Genomic DNA, 18,948 nt, shown 5'->3' on the forward strand with positions numbered 1-18,948 from the left:
GCGGGAAGTAGCTCGGATCCTCAGATGGGCCGAATATCACCAGGTGATATTATCGGCAGTGTTCATTCCTGGAGTGGACAACTGGGAGGCAGATTTCCTCAGTCGTCGGGATTTTCATCCAGGAGAGTGGGCATTAAATCCAGAAGTTTTTCAGATGTTGATCCAGAAGTGGGGTTACCCTCAGGTGGATCTAATGGCATCCCGCCACAATCATCAGGTGTCAAGATATGTGTCCAGAACAAGAGATCCAGGGGCAGTGGCGGTGGATGCTCTCACAGCCACGTGGCCATACAGCCTTGTGTATCTGTTTCCACCGTTTCCGCTGCTCCCGCTGGTGCTAAAACGGATCAAGAGAGGGTTCGTCACAGTCATTCTAATAGCGCCTCATTGGCCTCGGAGGGCTTGGTTCTCGGATCTTCTCGGGTTACTCGCAGACGATCCATGGCCACTCCCACTACGTCCGGACCTGTTACAACAGGGTCCGTTCCTCTACCCCGATTTAGCGCGGCTGCGTTTGACGGGGTGGCTGTTGAAAAGGCCATCTTAAGGAAAGAGGGCATTCCTGAGTCTGTTATACCAACCATGGTACGAGCTAGGAAGCAGGTTACGGCAGCTCATTATTATAGAATTTGGCGTACTTATATAGGTTGGTGTGAAGCTCGGAAATTTCCGACATCGTCTTTTAAATTATCCCGTCTTTTGTTATTTTTACAAATGGGGTTAGATGGAGGACTACGTCTTTCCACACTAAAGGTGCAGGTATCTGCGTTGTCAATTTATTTTCAAAGGAAATTGGCCTCGTTGCAGTCAATACATACGTTTCTACAGGGTGTAAAGAGGATACAGCCTCCTTTCATTCCACCTACAGCACCATGGGACTTGAATCTGGTTTTAGATTTCTTACAGTCCGATTACTTTGAACCCTTACAACAAGTGGATATTAAATTTCTCACTTGGAAAACGATTTTTCTTTTAGCCTTAGCCTCGGCTAAGCGTGTTTCAGATTTGGGTGCCTTGTCATGCAAGTCACCGTATTTAATTTTTCATGATGACAGAGCGGAACTTCGGACGAATCCCGTTTTTCTACCAAAAGTAGTGTCGTCTTTTCACATCAATCAACCAATAGTAGTTCCTGTGTTAACAGGAGATTCTGGAATGTTGGATGTAGTTCGCGCATTGCGCATCTATGTTTCCCGAACGTCTACTGTGCGTAAGACAGATACGTTGTTTGTTCTCTATGACGCAGCTAAGAGGGGTTGGCCAGCCTCTAAGCAGACCTTATCCAGATGGATCAAACTGACTATACGTCAGGCTTACCTTTATGCTAAGTTACAGCCACCTACTTCAGTAACAGCTCATTCCACACGTTCTGTGGGGACGTCATGGGCAGCGAGTCGTGGGGCTTCTACGACACAGCTTTGCCGTGCGGCTACTTGGTCGTCAGTGCACACGTTTGTGCGCTTTTACAAGTTTGATACGTTCGCGGCATCAGCATCTAGCTTTGGCCGTTTAGTGTTACAAGGGCCAAACAGCTCTCCCGCCACGGAGGAGACTTTGGTACATCCCAAGAGTACTCCAGTGACCCCTAGTGGATGAAAAAGAAAATAGGATTTTGGTACTTACCAGGTAAATCCTTTTCTTTGAATCCATAGGGGGCACTGGACGCCCACCCAGAGCAGTTTACCTGTTTTAGGAGTTCAGTGGTTCTTATGGTAACACACTTTCACGACTGGTTTAAATTTAACAAGGGTTAATCAGTTATGGTGTCAACTGTTTAGTTGTCTGTTACGTTGTGTCAACTTTATTGTTGTCTGTGAGACTATATGTAATTCTCCTTTTGTCAATCTCTCTATCGATCCTGTTCGGCTCAGTAAAAAACACTGAAGTGCTGCAGGATATGGAGGGGAGGAGTAGTCTCAAAATTAATTTATTCAGTGCCTTCTTCCGGTGGAAGCCGTCCATATCCCCAAGAGTACTCCAGTGCCCCCTATGGATTCAAAGAAAAGGATTTACCTGGTAAGTACCAAAATCCTATTTTTTCTTTTTTTGAACTTTTTCATACTTAACGATCCACGTGGACTACGATTGGAACGGTAATCTGTGCCAAGCGGTAGCGGAGCGAAGGCACCATGCCCGAAGCATGGCGAGCGGACGCGGTGCACTAATTGGGGTTCCCGGTCACTCTACGAAGAAAACGACACCAAAATAACATTAAAAGCTCATGTCGACCTTTTGACCTGTCGACCTAGAACATGTCGACCTAAAGACCCTGTCGACCTAGTTATTGTCGACCAATAGTGGTCGACCTAGTTACTGTTGACTTTCAATACAACACCCGGATACCACCCTGACTGACTAATTGGGCAATTAGAATTTTTTTATTATTTTTAATTGGCCAATGATGACAGGTAATTTTTGGGGTGAAAGTGCAAAAAGATTGAAATTGGGGTACAAGGTATGGGACAGATAAATCGTGATGCTTTTATGAGTGGGACAAATATTTTTACGCTTGCAGATGGGAGTAATCTGTTTTTTGGGAGGGTTAAGCTTTTTTCAAAGTGGCGTAAAATGACAAATTTATACTTACTGTATACCCATTTTTATGTACAGCATTTTCATTTTAGCACTTATTCCGCGGAAAAACGGCTGCTTTCTATAAAAAATTTTTTTTACTTTATAACAATTCATATAACAGCTGTTTGACCCAATTTACTTTTATTATAACCAATAATAAACTTTTATACTGTTATTTGGTTAGTTTAGCTTTTGGGGTGGGGGGGGGGGTACAGGAAGATATGCCCATTTTTCACTTTGAACTGCCAACAACAATTTTCGTGGTAATCCAGTTTTCGTGAATCAAAGTGACCTCTTTACTTCATAGCTCATGACTACTATGTACAGGCAGATCTAGTTAGCAGATGAATGGCATTTATGGCTAGAGTGGAGGTTTCTCCTGCTACTGTGCAGAGATTACAATATGTCACTGTTGGCTCATGAGGGCACTCCTGTGGTGGTTGCTGTTTTAAACACACTTTACTGAAATTTACCACTTCTAGAGCTCTTTGTTCTCTTGCAGAAATACTGTAGCTTCTTTTAGATCAGTTAATCTTGCCTTCCCTGCCTGATTCTAGTCAACAGTATTTGTAGTCCAGAGGATGTTATTTAATTAGTTCCCATCCTGGGGTAGATGTTCTCCCTACTGAATCATACAGACCTCATTTGGGCTTTTTTTTTTTGGTCCCTAAATTATTGGAGGTTTTTGAGGCTTTTTGAAGATGGGTTTCCTCCTCTGCTTTTAGTGGTTGTTCCGAAGCTGGGTAAAGATGCAATATAATCTGACTTCTATCGTCCCATCTCTTTATTATCCATTGGCAAAACGTCTTGCTCTCTGGCTAAATAAGTTAATTATCCAAATTAATTATCCCAAACAAATGATCTTAATGCTTGAGAGATCCGATGCCATTAATCTTAGAAGTCTCTATACCAATTTACAAGTACCTACTGATTGTTGACGCTGTGGTTGTATCCCTCGACGTAAAGGCGTTTGATTCTGTGGAATGGCCGTACTTCTGGGAAACACTTTCTATATTGGGGAGTAAGTCTGCGATTTCCTGGTTTGGGTTAAATTACTATTTCTCTAACGTCCTAAGTGGATGCTGGGAACTCCGTAAGGACCATGGGGAATAGCGGCTCCGCAGGAGACTGGGCACAACTAAAAAAAGCTTTAGGACTACCTGGTGTGCACTGGCTCCTCCCTCTATGACCCTCCTCCAGACCTCAGTTAGAATTTTGTGCCCGGCCGAGCTGGATGCACACTAGGGGCTCTCCTGAGCTCTTACAAAGAAAGTAATATTTAGGTTTTTTATTTTCAGTGAGATCTGCTGGCAACAGACTCACTGCTACGAGGGACCTAGGGGAGAGAAGCGAACCTACCTGCTTGCAGCTAGCTTGGGCTTCTAGGCTACTGGACACCATTAGCTCCAGAGGGATCGAACACAGGCCCAGCCTCGGTCGTCCGGTCCCGGAGCCGCGCCGCCGTCCCCCTTGCAGAGCCAGAAGCAAGAAGACGTTCCTGGAAATCGGCGGCAGAAGACTTTGGTCTTCATTAAGGTAGCGCACAGTACTGCAGCTGTGCGCCATTGCTCCCCAGGCACACCACATACTCCGGTCACTGATGGGTGCAGGGCGCTGGGGGGGGGGGCCCTGGGCTGCAATATAAGTACCTTACTTGGCAAATTGACACACAATATAGCCTTTAAGACTATATATGTGTAAAATCCCCTACCATAACTGTATAAAAAAAGCGGGAGAAGTCCGCCGGAAAAGGGGCGGGGCTATCTCCCTCAGCACACTGGCGCCATTTTCCCTCACAGCTCCGCTGGAAGGATCGCTCCCCAGGCTCTCCCCTGCAGTTCCAGACTACATAGGGTAAAAAAGAGAGGGGGGGCACTAAATTTAGGCGCAATCTGTGATATATAAGCAGCTATAAGGGGTAAAATCACTGTGTAGTGTGTATCCCTGTTTTATATAGCGCTCTGGTGTGTGCTGGCATACTCTCTCTCTGTCTCCCCAGAGGGCTTTGTGGGGTCCTGTCCTCAGTCAGAGCATTCCCTGTGTGTGTGCGGTGTGTCGGTACGGCTGTGTCGACATGTTTGATGAGGAGGCTTATGTGGAGGCGGAGCAGGTGCCGATAAATGTGATGTCACCCCCTGCGGGGTCGACACCTGAGTGGATGGATATGTGGAAGGAATTACGCGACAGTGTCAGCTCCTTACATAAAAGGTTTGACGACATATCAGATGTGGGACAGCCGGCTTCTCAGCCCGTGCCTGCCCAGACGTCTCAAAAGCCATCAGGGGCTCTAAAACGCCTCCTACCTCAGATGGCAGACACAGATGTCGACACAGATACTGACTCCAGTGTTGACGATGATGAGACTAGTGTACATTCCAATAGAGCCACACGTTACATGATTACGGCAATGACAAATGTGTTGCACATTTCTGATATTACCCCAGGTACCACAAAAAAGGGTATTATGTTTGGGGAGAAAAAACTACCAGTGGGTTTTCCCCCTTCTGATGAATTAAATGAAGTGTGTGAAGAAGCGTGGGCTTCCCCCGATAAGAAACTAGTAATTTCTAAAAAGTTACTAATAGCGTACCCTTTCCCGCCAGAGGATAGGTCACGTTGGGAGACATCCCCTAGGGTAGATAAAGCGCTCACACGCCTGTCAAAGAAGGTGGCACTACCGTCTCCGGACACGGCCGCCCTAAAGGAGCCTGCTGATAGGAAGCAGGAGGCTATCCTGAAGTCTGTTTATACACACTCGGGTATTATACTGAGACCAGCTATTGCTTCAGCATGGATGTGCAGTGCTGCAGCTGCGTGGTCAGATTCCCTGTCAGAAGATATTGATACCTTAGACAGGGACACTATATTGCTAACCATAGAGCATATTAAAGACGCAGTCTTATACATGAGAGATGCACAGAGGGATATTTGCCGGCTGGCATCTAAAATAAGTGCAATGTCCATTTCTGCCAGGAGGGGTTTATGGACTCGGCAGTGGACAGGGGATGCAGATTCTAAAAGGCACATGGAAGTTTTGCCTTACAAAGGTGAGGAGTTGCTTGGGGATGGTCTCTCGGACCTCGTTTCCACAGCGACAGCTGGGAAGTCTACATTTTTACCCCATGTTCCCTCACAGCCAAAGAAAGCACCGTATTATCAGGTACAGTCCTTTCGGCCCCAGAAAGGCAAGCGGGTTAAAGGCGCATCCTTTCTGCCCAGAGGCAGAGGTAGAGGAAAAAAGCTGCAGCATACAGCCAGTTCCCAGGAACAAAAGCCCTCCCCCGCTTCCTCTAAGTCCACCGCATGACGCTGGGGCTCCACAGGCAGAGCCAGGTACGGTGGGGGCCCGTCTCAAGAACTTCAGCGACCAGTGGGCTCGCTCACGGGTGGATCCCTGGATTCTACAAGTAGTATCTCAGGGGTACAAGCTGGAATTCGAGACGTCTCCTCCTCGCCGTTTCCTCAAATCTGCCTTGCCAACAGCTCCCCCGGACAGGGAGGCAGTGCTGGAGGCAATTCACAAGCTGTATTCGTAGCAGGTGATAGTCAAGGTACCCCTCCTTCAACAAGGAAGGGGTTACTATTCCACAATGTTTGTGGTACCGAAACCGGACGGTTCGGTGAGACCCATTTTAAATTTGAAATCCTTGAACACCTATATAAAAAGGTTCAAGTTCAAGATGGAATCGCTCAGGGCGGTTATTTCAAGCCTGGAGGAAGGGGATTACATGGTATCACTGGACATCAAGGATGCTTACCAACATGTCCCCATTTACCTTCCTCACCAGGAGTACCTCAGATTTGTGGTACAGGACTGTCATTACCAATTCCAGACGTTGCCGTTTGGTCTGTCCACGGCACCGAGGGTATTTACCAAGGTAATGGCCGAAATGATGATACTCCTTCGAAAAAAGGGAGTTTTAATTATCCCATACTTGGACGATCTCCTTATAAAGGCGAGGTCCAGGGAGCAGTTGTTGGTCGGGGTAGCACTATCTCGGGAGGTGCTACAACAGCACGGTTGGATTCTGAATATTCCAAAGTCACAGCTGGTTCCTACGACACGTCTACTCTGTCTGGGTATGGTTCTGGACACAGACCAGAAAAAGGTGTTTTTCCCGGAGGAGAAAGCCAAGGAGTTGTCGTCTCTAGTCAGAGATCTCCTGAAACCAAAACAGGTGTCGGTGCATCACTGCACGCGAGTCCTGGGAAAAATGGTAGCTTCCTACGAAGCAATTCCATTCGGCAGGTTCCATGCAAGAATCTTTCAGTGGGATCTGTTGGACAAGTGGTCCTGATCCCATCTTCAGATGCATCGGCTGATAACCCTGTCTCCAAGGACCAGGGTGTCTCTGCTGTGGTGGCTGCAGAGTGCTCATCTTCTAGAGGGCCGCAGATTCGGCATACAGGACTGGGTCCTGGTGACCACGGATGCCAGCCTTCGAGGCTGGGGGCAGTCACACAGGGAAGAAACTTCCAAGGGCTATGGTCAAGCCAGGAGATTTCCCTACACATAAATATTCTGGAACTAAGGGCCATCTACAATGCCCTAAGTCAGGCAAGACCCCTGCTTCAAAACCAGCCGGTACTGATCCAGTCAGACAACATCACGGCGGTCGCCCATGTAAACCGACAGGGCGGCACGAGAAGCAGGACGGCGATGGCAGAAGCCACAAGGATTCTCCGATGGGCGGAAAATCACGTGTTAGCACTGTCAGCAGTGTTCATTCCGGGAGTGGACAACTGGGAAGCAGACTTCCTCAGCAGGCACGACCTCCACCCGGGAGAGTGGTTACTTCATCCAGAAGTCTTTCAGCTGATTGTAAATCGCTGGGAACGGCCACAGGTGGACATGATGGCGTCCCGCCTCAACAAAAAGCTAGAAAGATATTGCGCCAGGTCGAGAGACCCTCAGGCAATAGCTGTGGACGCTCTAGTGACACCGTGGGTGTACCAGTCGGTTTATGTGTTCCCTCCTCTTCCTCTCATACCCAAGGTACTGAGGATAATAAGACGAAGAGGAGTAAGAACTATACTCATTGTTCCGGATTGGCCAAGAAGAGCTTGGTACCCAGAACTTCAAGAGGTGATCTCAGAGGACCCATGGCCTCTGCCGCTCAGACAGGACCTGCTGCAGCAGGGGCCCTGTCTGTTCCAAGACTTACCGCGGCTGCGTTTGACGGCATGGCGGTTGAACGCCGGATCCTGAAGGAAAAGGGCATTCCGGAGGAAGTCATCCCTACGCTGATTAAAGCTAGGAAAGAAGTGACCGCAAACCATTATCACCGCATATGGCGAAAATATGTTGCGTGGTGTGAGGCCAGGAAGGCCCCAACGTAGGAATTTCAGCTGGGCCGTTTTCTGCACTTCCTACAGTCAGGGGTGACTATGGGCCTAAAATTGGGTTCCATTAAGGTCCAGATTTCGGCTCTATCGATTTTCTTCCAGAAAGAACTGGCTTCACTACCTGAAGTTCAGACATTTGTTAAGGGAGTGCTGCATATTCAGCCCCCTTTTGTGCCCCCAGTGGCACCTTGGGATCTCAACGTGGTGTTGAATTTCCTAAAGTCACATTGGTTTGAACCACTTAAAACCGTGGATTTAAAATATCTCATGTGGAAAGTGGTCATGCTGTTGGCCTTGGCTTCGGCCAGGCGTGTGTCAGAATTTGCGGCTTTATCATGTAAAAGCCCTTATCTGATTTTCCATATGGATAGGGCGGAATTGAGGACTCGTCCCCAATTTCTCCCTAAGGTGGTTTCAGCTTTTCATTTGAACCAGCCTATTGTGGTGCCTGCGGATACTCGTGACTTGGAGGATTCCAAGTTGCTGGACGTAGTCCGGGCCCTGAAAATCTATGTTTCCAGGACAGTTGGAGTCAGAAAGACTGACTCGCTATTTATCCTGCATTCAAAGCAGACTATTGCTCGCTGGATCTGTAGCACGATTCAACTAGCACATTCTGCGGCTGGACTGCCGCATCCTAAATCTGTAAAAGCCCATTCCACGAGGAAGGTGGGCTCTTCTTGGGCGGCTGCCCGAGGGGACTCGGCTTTACAACTTTGCCGAGCAGCTACTTGGTCGGGGTCAAACACATTTTCTAAATTCTACAAGTTTGATACCCTGGCTGAGGAGGACCTAGAGTTCGCTCATTCGGTGCTGCAGAGTCATCCGCACTCTCCCGCCCGTTTGGGAGCTTTGGTATAATCCCCATGGTCCTTACGGAGTTCCCAGCATCCACTTAGGACGTTAGAGAAAATAAGATTTTACTCACCGGTAAATCTATTTCTCGTAGTCCGTAGTGGATGCTGGGCGCCCGTCCCAAGTGCGGATTGTCTGCAATACTTGTATATACTTATTGGTTAACTAAAGGGTTATTGTTGAGCCATCTGTTGAGAGGCTCAGTTATATTTCATACTGTTAACTGGGTATAGTATCACGAGTTATACGGTGTGATTGGTGTGGCTGGTATGAGTCTTACCCGGGATTCCAAATCCTTTCCTTATTGTGTCAGCTCTTCCGGGCACAGTATCCTAACTGAGGTCTGGAGGAGGGTCATAGAGGGAGGAGCCAGTGCACACCAGGTAGTCCTAAAGCTTTCTTTAGTTGTGCCCAGTCTCCTGCGGAGCCGCTATTCCCCATGGTCCTTACGGAGTTCCCAGCATCCACTACGGACTACGAGAAATAGATTTACCGGTGAGTAAAATCTTATTATTCCTCGCCCGCTGTCCGGGTTAATGTTAATGGTTTTGTTACTGGTTCCTTTTTATTAAAACTGGGCTCTAGACTGTGCTGTCTCCACTGTTCACTATTGCCATGTGTGATTAGAACCTCCTCAATATTTCCAAGTTAATAATTTATGTCCGTGTGCAACAAAATGGTCTGTATGCGAACTATCTGGTTTTACTTATGGGATGCTCTCCACCTTGCACTGCTTTTATTTGATGGATAGTTTAGGAACTTACTTGGGTATCCACATTAACTAGGATAAATCTGTCTCTAAACCACCTGACTTTGATTTTCCCTTCACTTGTATACACAGTTTACATACCTTGCTATTCAAGTTACACACTCCCTGGCTGACTGCGTTCCTCTCAGTCTCTGTACTCCAATTGAGTTGTTGAAGGCCAAATCTCATGTCTGGGACACCCTTTATCCATTACAGGGAGGTGTAACTTTGATAAAAATGGTGATTTAGCCAAAATTCTTGATTTGCAAAATTCTCCTGTATACATTCCTGTAACTATTTGCATCTCCCGCCCATTTTGTGACTTCGTTGTTCTACAGGAACAGAAGAACCTGTATAGCCTATAGGACACTCTATAGCAGGCCTGGCCAACCTGTCACTCCCCAGCTGTTGTGAAACTCAAAATCCCCAAATGGTTTGCCACAGTTTTGCTGTTATGGAATGCTTAAACTGTGGCAGGGCATGCTGGGATGTGTAGTTTTCCAACAGCTGTAGAGCCACGGGTTGGTCAGGTCTGCTCTCTATAGTGTCAATCTGTACAGTTGCGTGAATGGGCATGATCAATGGAACGTAGGGATGCGCCTCAGTCTCTCCTGACAGGGCTGGTTTGAAGCATACTCCGCTCCAATGTCTCTTTGCTAAAATTTTGCTTTCCCGTAGCCTCACCCACCCCGCCACTACAGTCTGATAGAATTTGGATTGTAGTTGATTAGCTTTTGTGTGACTCTGGATTTGACCCATGTTCATCAATAGGCTCTCACAGAGCTGCAGAAGCTTGAGGGCGTCTTCATATGGAAGTCTCATGAAATTGATGCTGTAGGTCATTTATACCATAATGGGATCCTACATTAATTTGCATACCTGTCCTCCACTTTTAGCCTTCCCTCTCAATTGTTTATTAGATACATAAAGCTTAAACATGCTCTCTGTGCATAGTAGGTGAGAGATGCCCCTGTTTTTTTCCAAATCTCCAATCCATTGTAGTCCTCACCCTCTCTAGTCGGAATTCCATTTCTCAAATATTCCTCTCTTCTATCTCACCTTGGGACCATTGGGCTGTGCACGCTTAGAAATCACTGGGATACCGACTTTATCTTGACTGAGGAAGATTGGAGTTCCCTGTTGGGTTCTCTTTAGGCCACTGTGGCTTATGCCAGTTATCGCCATATTCAACTTTATATTTTACTTAGTGTTACTGGACTCCTGTACGACTTCACTGTTTTGCGGGACTGTCCAGAGACACCTGTTCCAAGTGTGCAGGCTCCTTTGCTGGTTTCTGGCATTTACTCTGGTCCTGTCCCTGGGTTGCTTTTTTTTGGTCTCGAGTTTTTACATGTATACAAGACACTGGAATCCAAAGCCTGTGCTTGTCTTTTTGGTCTCTTCCTGGTGCATTCTCTCAACACCTCCTTCCTACTATATGCCAACAGATCCCCTTTTCCCTTGTGTTGCTTTGGTCAATGTTACTATCTCACATGAACGTTTTATGTATCCTAAGCGGAACTGTCCCCTTGCATTTGACTTGTTTTGGCCCTATAGCAATTATCTAGGTATGCTATTGAGCGGCATCGGTATGAATGGCCGATGGACGGGATGCCGGTGGTCTGCATACAGACACTGGCATCCCGTCCATCATAATCCTGACATTCCCCCGATAAGCCCCCTAACTTCCCCCCCCCGGTGGTGCCTATCCCTAACCCTCCCTTCCCCGCTGCCTAAACCTAACCCTCCTCGCTTGATGCCTAACCTTTCCCCAGCTACATGCCTAACTTTCCCTGGTCCCTAACCTTCCCTGCGCTTAACTCTATCCCTGCTTCTTCAGCCCAACTCTAACCTCCCAAGCAGTCCCCTCCGCAACAGGACGTTCGGGATGCCGGCGTCGGTACGTAGACACCGGGATAGCTTCCTTCATCGGTATGCCGGCATCAGTATAGCGACTGCCAGCATCCCGGGCATCGGTTATGTAACTGCTTCCCTTGTGAGCCTCCCACTCCAGACCAACCTTAGTCCCCTTGAGTTGTGCCTACTGGGTGCCCCTGCCAGTTTCTCTTATCCTGTTATAATATTGTGTTTTTACTCTTACTCTTAACATTGTCTTTCTTCAGTACTCCTATTCCTCTTACTGTGGAATTGCTTTGTTTGTACAGATATTGTCTGCTTCTGTACTAAAGTGCATTGTTATGCTCGGGTTCTCTTCTTATGGTGTTAATGCATATGCCATACTTTTGTGTATTGTACTCTTGTTGTATGTGTTAAGAAAAAAATCCTTCAATAAGAATTCTTGATTACAACAAAACATATACAGTAACAGCCTTTCAAAAATGGTAGGAAGAGCAGGAGTCCGTTCAGCTCCCTAAACCATTTAATATTTTTCATATGCTTTTCCAAACTCCACCAAACACTAAGTGGCATCCCTTCCCACATGTCAGATGAGTCAGGGTTTAAAGAGGAATTCATCAAACATTCTTAACTTAAGAGGAGAACTGGAGTTGTTGCCCGTACCGACCAATCAGATTCTAGCTATCATTTGAGAGTTATACAGCTAAATGATAGGTAAAATCTGGTTTGATGCTATGGGCAACCCCTCCACTTGTCCTGATTAGAAGCTTTGATGAATTTCCCCCTTACACCTTGACTCATCTGACAGATGTTAGAATGGATGCCCGTTACCATAAAGGTCTGTGAGAGAAAAGCAGTTTGTTTACTATGGAAGTTCTGATAATTAAGATAACCATGGAGAGGGAATTATTTGAGTCCTAGAGTTTTGGCATTCTGAAAGATCTAGTTCTGTTCCATAAGATGCATTCAGCAAGCCGCACAGCCAAGTAATATTGCTTAAAATTTGGAATACCCAGACTTCTGCCCTGCAAGGATTTTTGAAGGACCAGCAGATGTAGCCATGGACGTTTACCTTCCCATATAAAGTGGTGTGTGCAATTCTTGCTGTGAAGGGTCCTATAATTAGCACAAAAAATTCTGAATGGAGATGATGACAAGCCAGTGTCTCTAATGGCAAACAATACAGGATTGATAATGCATCCAGAAACTTCCCAGAAAGGCACACTAACCCAGGCACGCCAAACCTGAATGGCTAGAAGATGCAGTCAAATGCTTTTTCTGGGTCTAATGCTGGGATAAGAGAGAGAAGTTTTAATTTATGTATGGAGTGGATCGTGTCTATGGTCTAGCTAGTGTTTTCTAGGGTCCTTCACACTGGAATAAACCTGACTTGGTCATGATATTAGTGTGTACAGAGGAGACCACTCATTTTTAGCATATATTTCCAAGTTGGCATTTGCAGAGGCCTGTAATTTCTACACTTGATGGGAGCTCTCTCCAGGTTTAGAATCGCCACTATGTTTGCCAAAGTGATTATTAAAAGGAGATCCCCTTAAGTACACTTTTAAAAAGATTTGTAAGGTGTAATTCTTGGCTGTTAGCCTTTCAGTCCCAGAACCAACGAGAATTTGAGGGTTTTGGTAGTTGTTTCCAGAGTGATATAAGCATATAAAGAAGTAGGTTAAAGAAGGTTATGTCGAAGTTGAAACTCCACAAATCTTGGACTCTTCTGCGAGGGAGATCTGGGTAAATTTGTTTAAGACATTTAAAAGTCCTGAAGTACTTACACCATCTTTTAAAATTGTTAGAGACCCATTTTCTCTTTATTTTTTATTATTACAAGTTGAGCCCTGTTCTGCTTAAGCTTTCTTACTAGCGTAAAGTCCACTTTGTCTGCCTAATTGTAAAAGCCTTGCAGGAGTTTTTTTGAGAATATTGCCTTCTCTGCGAGTAAGGAAGGGTATAAAAGAGTGTTATACTGTCCTCTGATAGATCTCTGTTTTCAGAGAGAAGACTTTTATTAGGGGATTGTTTTGTGTTCTAAAACTGAAGATATTTCTCTTACGTCCTAGGGGATGCTGGGGTCCACATTAGTACCATGGGGTATAGACAGGTCCACCAGGAGCCATTGGCACTTTAAGAGTTTGAGAGTGTGGGCTGGCTCCTCCCTCTATGCCCCTCCTACCAGAATCGGTTTAGAAAATGTGCCCAGAGGAGCCGGTCACAGCTAGGGGAGCTCTCGAGTTTCTCTAGTAAAGTTTATTTTAGAGTTTATTATTGTTGCCAGCTCTCCTTCCAACTGGATCTCCTGGACAGGTGGTCGGGATCCCATCTACACATGCACCAGAGAATACGGGTTCAGTATGGTATGCCGGAGGCCGGTCTCCCGGCGACCAGCATACCGGCGCCGGGAGCCCGACCGCCGGCTTACCGACAGTGCGGCAAGCGCAAATGAGCCCCTTGCGGGCTCGCTGCGCTCGCCACGCTACGGGCACCACGCTATTTTATTCTCCCTCCAGGGGGGTCGTGGACCCCCACGAGGGAGAATAAGTGTCGGTATGCCGGCTGTCGGGATTCCGGCGCCGGTATACTGTGTGCCGGGATCCCGTCAGTCGGCATACTGAAGACCACCCAGAGAATACGTCTGTTGCCAAAGGCCAGGATTTCACTCCTCTGGTGGCTGCAATTACCTCATCTTCTGGAGGGCCACAGGTTCGGCATTCAGGACTGGATCCTTCTAACCACGGATTCAAGTCTCCGGGGCTGGGGTGCAGTCACTCAAGGGGTAACCTTCCTTGGAAGGTGGTCAAGTCTGGAAGCCGGCCTGCCGATAAACATTCTGGAACTAAGAGCCGTCTACAACGGTATTCTCCAAGCAGTCCATCTTCTGAGAAATCGGGCCATTCAAGTGCAGTCAGACAATGTGACAACAGTGGCTTACATAAACCGACAGGGCGTAACGAAGAGCAGAGCTGCAATGGCAGAGGTAACAAGAATCATCCTCTGGGCAGAAAAGCACCCGTTAGCGCTGTCGGCAATATTCATTCCAGGAGTAGACAGCTGGGAAGTGGACTTCCTCAGCAGACACGCTCTCCTTCCAGGGGAGTGGGGTCTCCATCCGGAGGTATTCAAGGAGGTAACAGATCTCTGGGGCGTATCCCAGATCGACATGATGGCCTCTCGTCTCAACAAGAAGCTTCGGCGGTATTGTTCCAGGTCGAGGGACCTGCAAGCAGTGGCAGTGGACGCCCTAGTGACTCCGTGGGTGTTCCAGTCGGTGTACGTGTTTCCTCCACTTCTACTCATCCCATGAGTTCTAAAGCTCATAATGAGAACAAGGGTTCAAGCGATCCTCATTGCTCCAGACTGGCCAAGAAGGGCTTGGTATGTGGATCTTCTGGATCTACTGCAAGAAGGAGGACCTGCTGCAGCAGGGGCCGTTCGCCTATCCAGACTTACCACGGTTATGTTTGAAGGCATGGAGGTTGAATGCCTGATATTAGCATGGAAAGGGCATTCCGAACAAGGTTATTCCTACCCTGATACAGGCTAGGAAAGGAGTAACGTCTAAACATTACCATTGACTTTGGAAAAACCATGTATCTTGGTGTGAGTCCAAGAAATTTCCTGCGGTGGAGTTTCAACTGGGACGGTTTCTCCTCTTTCTATAAGCTGGTGTGGTTATGGGCCTGAAGTTGGGATCTGTGAAGGTCCAGATTTCGGCCCTATCCATTTTCTTCCAGAAACAATTGGCTGCCCTCCCTGAGGTTCAGACCTTTTTGAAGGGAGTTCTGCACATCCAACCTCCCTTTGTACTGCCTACGGCGCCTTGGGACCTTAACGTGGTGTTGCAGTTCCTCCAATCGGACTGGTTCGAGCCTCTACAGGAGGTTGAGGTTAAATTTCTTACGTGGGAGGCTGTCGCGTTGTTGGCTTTAGCTTCTGCTAGACGTGTGTTGGCGTTGGGGGCTTTGTCCTGTAAAAGCTCATACTTGATCTTCCATGAAGATAGGGCTGAGCTCCGGACACGTCAGCAGTTTCTTCCGAAGGTTGTGTCGGCATTTCATATCAACCAACCTATTGTGGTGCCAGTGGCTACTGACTCCTCAATTTCATCAAAGTCCTTGGATGTTGTAAGGGCTCTGAAAATATATGTGAAGAGGACTGCTTGTCACGGAAAATCGGACTCTGTTTGTCCTGTATGATCCCAAGAAAATTGGGTGTCCGTACTGGATCAGGTTCATTATTCAGCATGCGTATTCTACGTCCGGCTTGCCATGTCCTACGTCTGTCAAGGCCCAGTCTACTCGTAAAGTGGGGTCTTCCTGGGCGGCTGCCCGGGTTGTCTCTGCGTTACAACTTTGCCGAGCTGCAACTTGGTCTGGGTCGAACACATTTGCAAAGTTCTACAAGTTCGATACTTTGGCCTCTGATGATCTGAAGTTCAGTCAATCCGTTCTGCAGGAGTCTCCGCGCTCTCCCTCCCGTTCTGCGAGCTTTGGTACATCCCCATGGTACTAATGTGGTGCCAGCATCCTCTAGGACATAAGAGAAAATAGGATTTTGGTTACCTACCAGTAAATCCTTTTCTCGTAGTCCGTAGAGTATGCTGAGCGCCCGCCCAGCGCTTCGTTTTCCTGCAATTGTTATCTGGTTCAGTACAACTTTTGTTTAGTTAAGTACTGCATTGTTACTTGGTAAGTACTGTTTTAGCGGTTGCTGAGTTCTCAAGCTAAGTTAGCTTGATGTGCCTTGTATGTGTGAGCTGGTATGAATCTCGCCACTATCTGTGTTAAATTCTTCTCTCGAAAATGTCTGTCTCCTCGGGCACAGATTCTAGACTGAGTCTGGTAGGAGGGGCAGAGAGGGAGGAGCCAGCCCACACTCTCAAACTCTTAAAGTGCCAATGGCTCCTGGTGTACCAGTCTATACCCCATGGTACTAATGTGGACCCCAGCATCCTCTACAGACTACGAGAAACCGGTAGGTAACCAAAATCCTATTTTTTCCTTCTAAGCTGTGAACGTTTTGAAGGTAATTATTAAGATGATGAGCTGACCTCTTCTCTTATGGGCTTTCTGTACCAAACCTGTTGTTGTGTCACTTGAGGATTTGTGTGAAAATAGCAATTGCATTAATATGAAAGAGAAGGTGACCTTTTTAGAAGGAGGTTGGCATCTAACTGACACTTAAGGGGGCTAGAGCAAGGACAAATTATGTTGCACATACTTGTCCAAGAGAAGTGAGCTTTTGACGCAATGGCCTTGAGTGTTAATGTAATATGCCTATCGCATCTGTGCAAATTTTAGGTAATGAAGGGAGAATATCTTTTGTAACAGGTTTCTGTGTGCAATTCCCCCACCCCCTCTCATGCTGTTAATTACAGGGCACAGTTGTGATCAATTTTACAGATATCGTTCTGCACTCTTCCTTTATCGATCACTACGTGTGGCTATACTAAAATAGTGTCCATTATAGGCAACCCTGTCAGTATAATAATAATAATATTAATCCTACTGTGGAAAGTATTTTAACAAAAAAAAAGTTTGTTTCAATTTGAAATTTCATGTAATATACAATATAATTACTATACAACATAATTACTATATATCCACTCCCAGTTTATTTGGCTAAGAACTGTCCCACAATCTGACTCTGACTACCTAATTTCAAAAGTTTTAGACGATATCTCTGATGGCTCATTGTGCTTTCTGACACAACTTGATAGCATTTTTGATGACCTAATTTCCAAGCTCAAGTGAGCCGGCTCACTCTATGCTTTTAACACGGGCCCAGGTCCAACCCTGCTTGCTACATGGGTTATTTTTAGGGACTCTTCCACTGAGCTGCAACCCGTGTTAACCCGGCACTAACCCAGGTTATTGCAGCAATGGAAAAGGGGTATTATGAATTTCTGAGAAACTTTGAGGAAAAGTCTGATGGGTGCTGTAAAAATTGTGATGAAGACTCATGCTTGGTATAAAGTTGTGTTTTATGAGGACAATAACCTCATCAGCGTGTCATTTTATCTTCAATCACTTTTTCTCTTCCTTACAGACGCTTTCTCCGTGAAACTTTAAAAATGTCTAATGCTGAGGATTTGAACCGATTAACTGCATGTTCGTTGGTGCTTCTTGGCCACATCTTCTATGTTCTGGGAAATCACAGGGTACGTATATAGTGTATTGTGCATTTATTTTCCCACCCCACTGTGTTTTTTAGTCTAGGCACTGAGCATTCTACCACCATTCTACCACATAATTCTCACATGTGCATATCATCCATTGCATCCAGTCATTGCCTGAGTGATATAAGGCAGTTTGACAAACTCTGTCATTACAGTACAGGTATTAAGGATATCCATGCTTGAGCCAGGTTAAATCAAATTGTCTTGAGGTACAGTACTTATCAAAAGCACACCAGTATATTTTAAGGAATTTTCATATCAACTGCACAGTAACGAATTAAAACGTGTTTTATTGGCTTTGTTTACAAAATAAACTGTTTGAACAATATGGAAACAAAATAAATACTTGTTTTGACTTTTAGACAAGTTTATTTAGGTAGTCTGCTTTCAGCGAAGTGATGACCCTTAGCTTTGATAAGCGCTTTGCATATCCTTGGCATCCTATTGACTAATTTTGGCGATCCATTCGACTCCAGCAGCTTTGAAGAGCCTCCCAGAGGCCCTCAGTGTTGGTAGGCATCTGTTTTCGGACTTCCGTGTCTAGTTCTTCCCACAAAAGCTCGATGGGTGAAACATCTGGTGATTGAGGTGGCCATTCTATTTTTGTTACGATTTGAACGTCTTCTTTCTTTTGCAAATTAGTACTCAACTTGGACGTATGTTTTGGATCAATATCTTGTTGGAAAACGAAGTTCTGACCCACAAGTTGCCTTCCAGAGGGAATCGCACTAATATGTTGTGGTACATCTTTTGATCCATTATTCTGTCGATTTTGACTAAGTCACCAACTTGGTTGCCCGCTAAACCTCCCTAAACCATCACATTGCCTCCTCCATGCTTAACTGTTGGCACTACACAGTCTGGAAGAAAGCGCTCACCTGGACAACGACGCACAAAAGCACGGCGATGCGAGCCAAAAATGTCAAATTTTGATTTGTTGGTCCAAAGCACCCTCTTCCACTGTTCATCAGTCCAATCCTTATGCTTCTTAGCCCATGCATACCTTTTTGCTACGTTTGTAGCACGTAGAAGTGGTTTTCTTACCGCAACCCTACCTCTAAGGCCATATTTCTGCAAGCGCCTGGCCACTGTCCTATCGGATACAGGCTGGGAACGACTTTTCCGCAACTCCCTTCCTATTTCCAGAGCGGTCAAACATGTTACGCTTGCTAGTAGTCACAATGAAGTTGTCCTCACGAACAGTTGTTTTTGGATGACCAGTTTGTTTTCTTGTAATATTTTGACCGGTTTTTGACTTTCGTTCAATAGCCCGACGCACGGCCCCAACGGATACCTTCAACCGTTTCTGGATTTGCCGCAAAGAATAACCTCCTTCCCTAAAAACAATGATATATTTTATTTTTTTATCATGCTCCATTCA

General features: G+C 46.2%; 1 protein-coding gene across 2 annotated transcripts in view; it reads left to right on the top strand.

The window, feature by feature from the left end:
• MAU2 (MAU2 sister chromatid cohesion factor) overlaps positions 1 to 18,948 on the top strand; it is a 158,918-nt gene that overhangs the window by 106,482 nt on the left and 33,488 nt on the right. For both annotated transcript variants that reach the window (XM_063914566.1, XM_063914567.1), the window contains exon 16: positions 17,438 to 17,549. In XM_063914566.1, coding sequence (XP_063770636.1) covers positions 17,438 to 17,549 — 112 coding nt within the window. The remainder of the gene's footprint in view (positions 1 to 17,437; positions 17,550 to 18,948) is intronic.

Source organism: Pseudophryne corroboree, chromosome 1 (assembly GCF_028390025.1).
Source record: "Pseudophryne corroboree isolate aPseCor3 chromosome 1, aPseCor3.hap2, whole genome shotgun sequence".
Taxonomy (NCBI): domain Eukaryota; kingdom Metazoa; phylum Chordata; class Amphibia; order Anura; family Myobatrachidae; genus Pseudophryne; species Pseudophryne corroboree.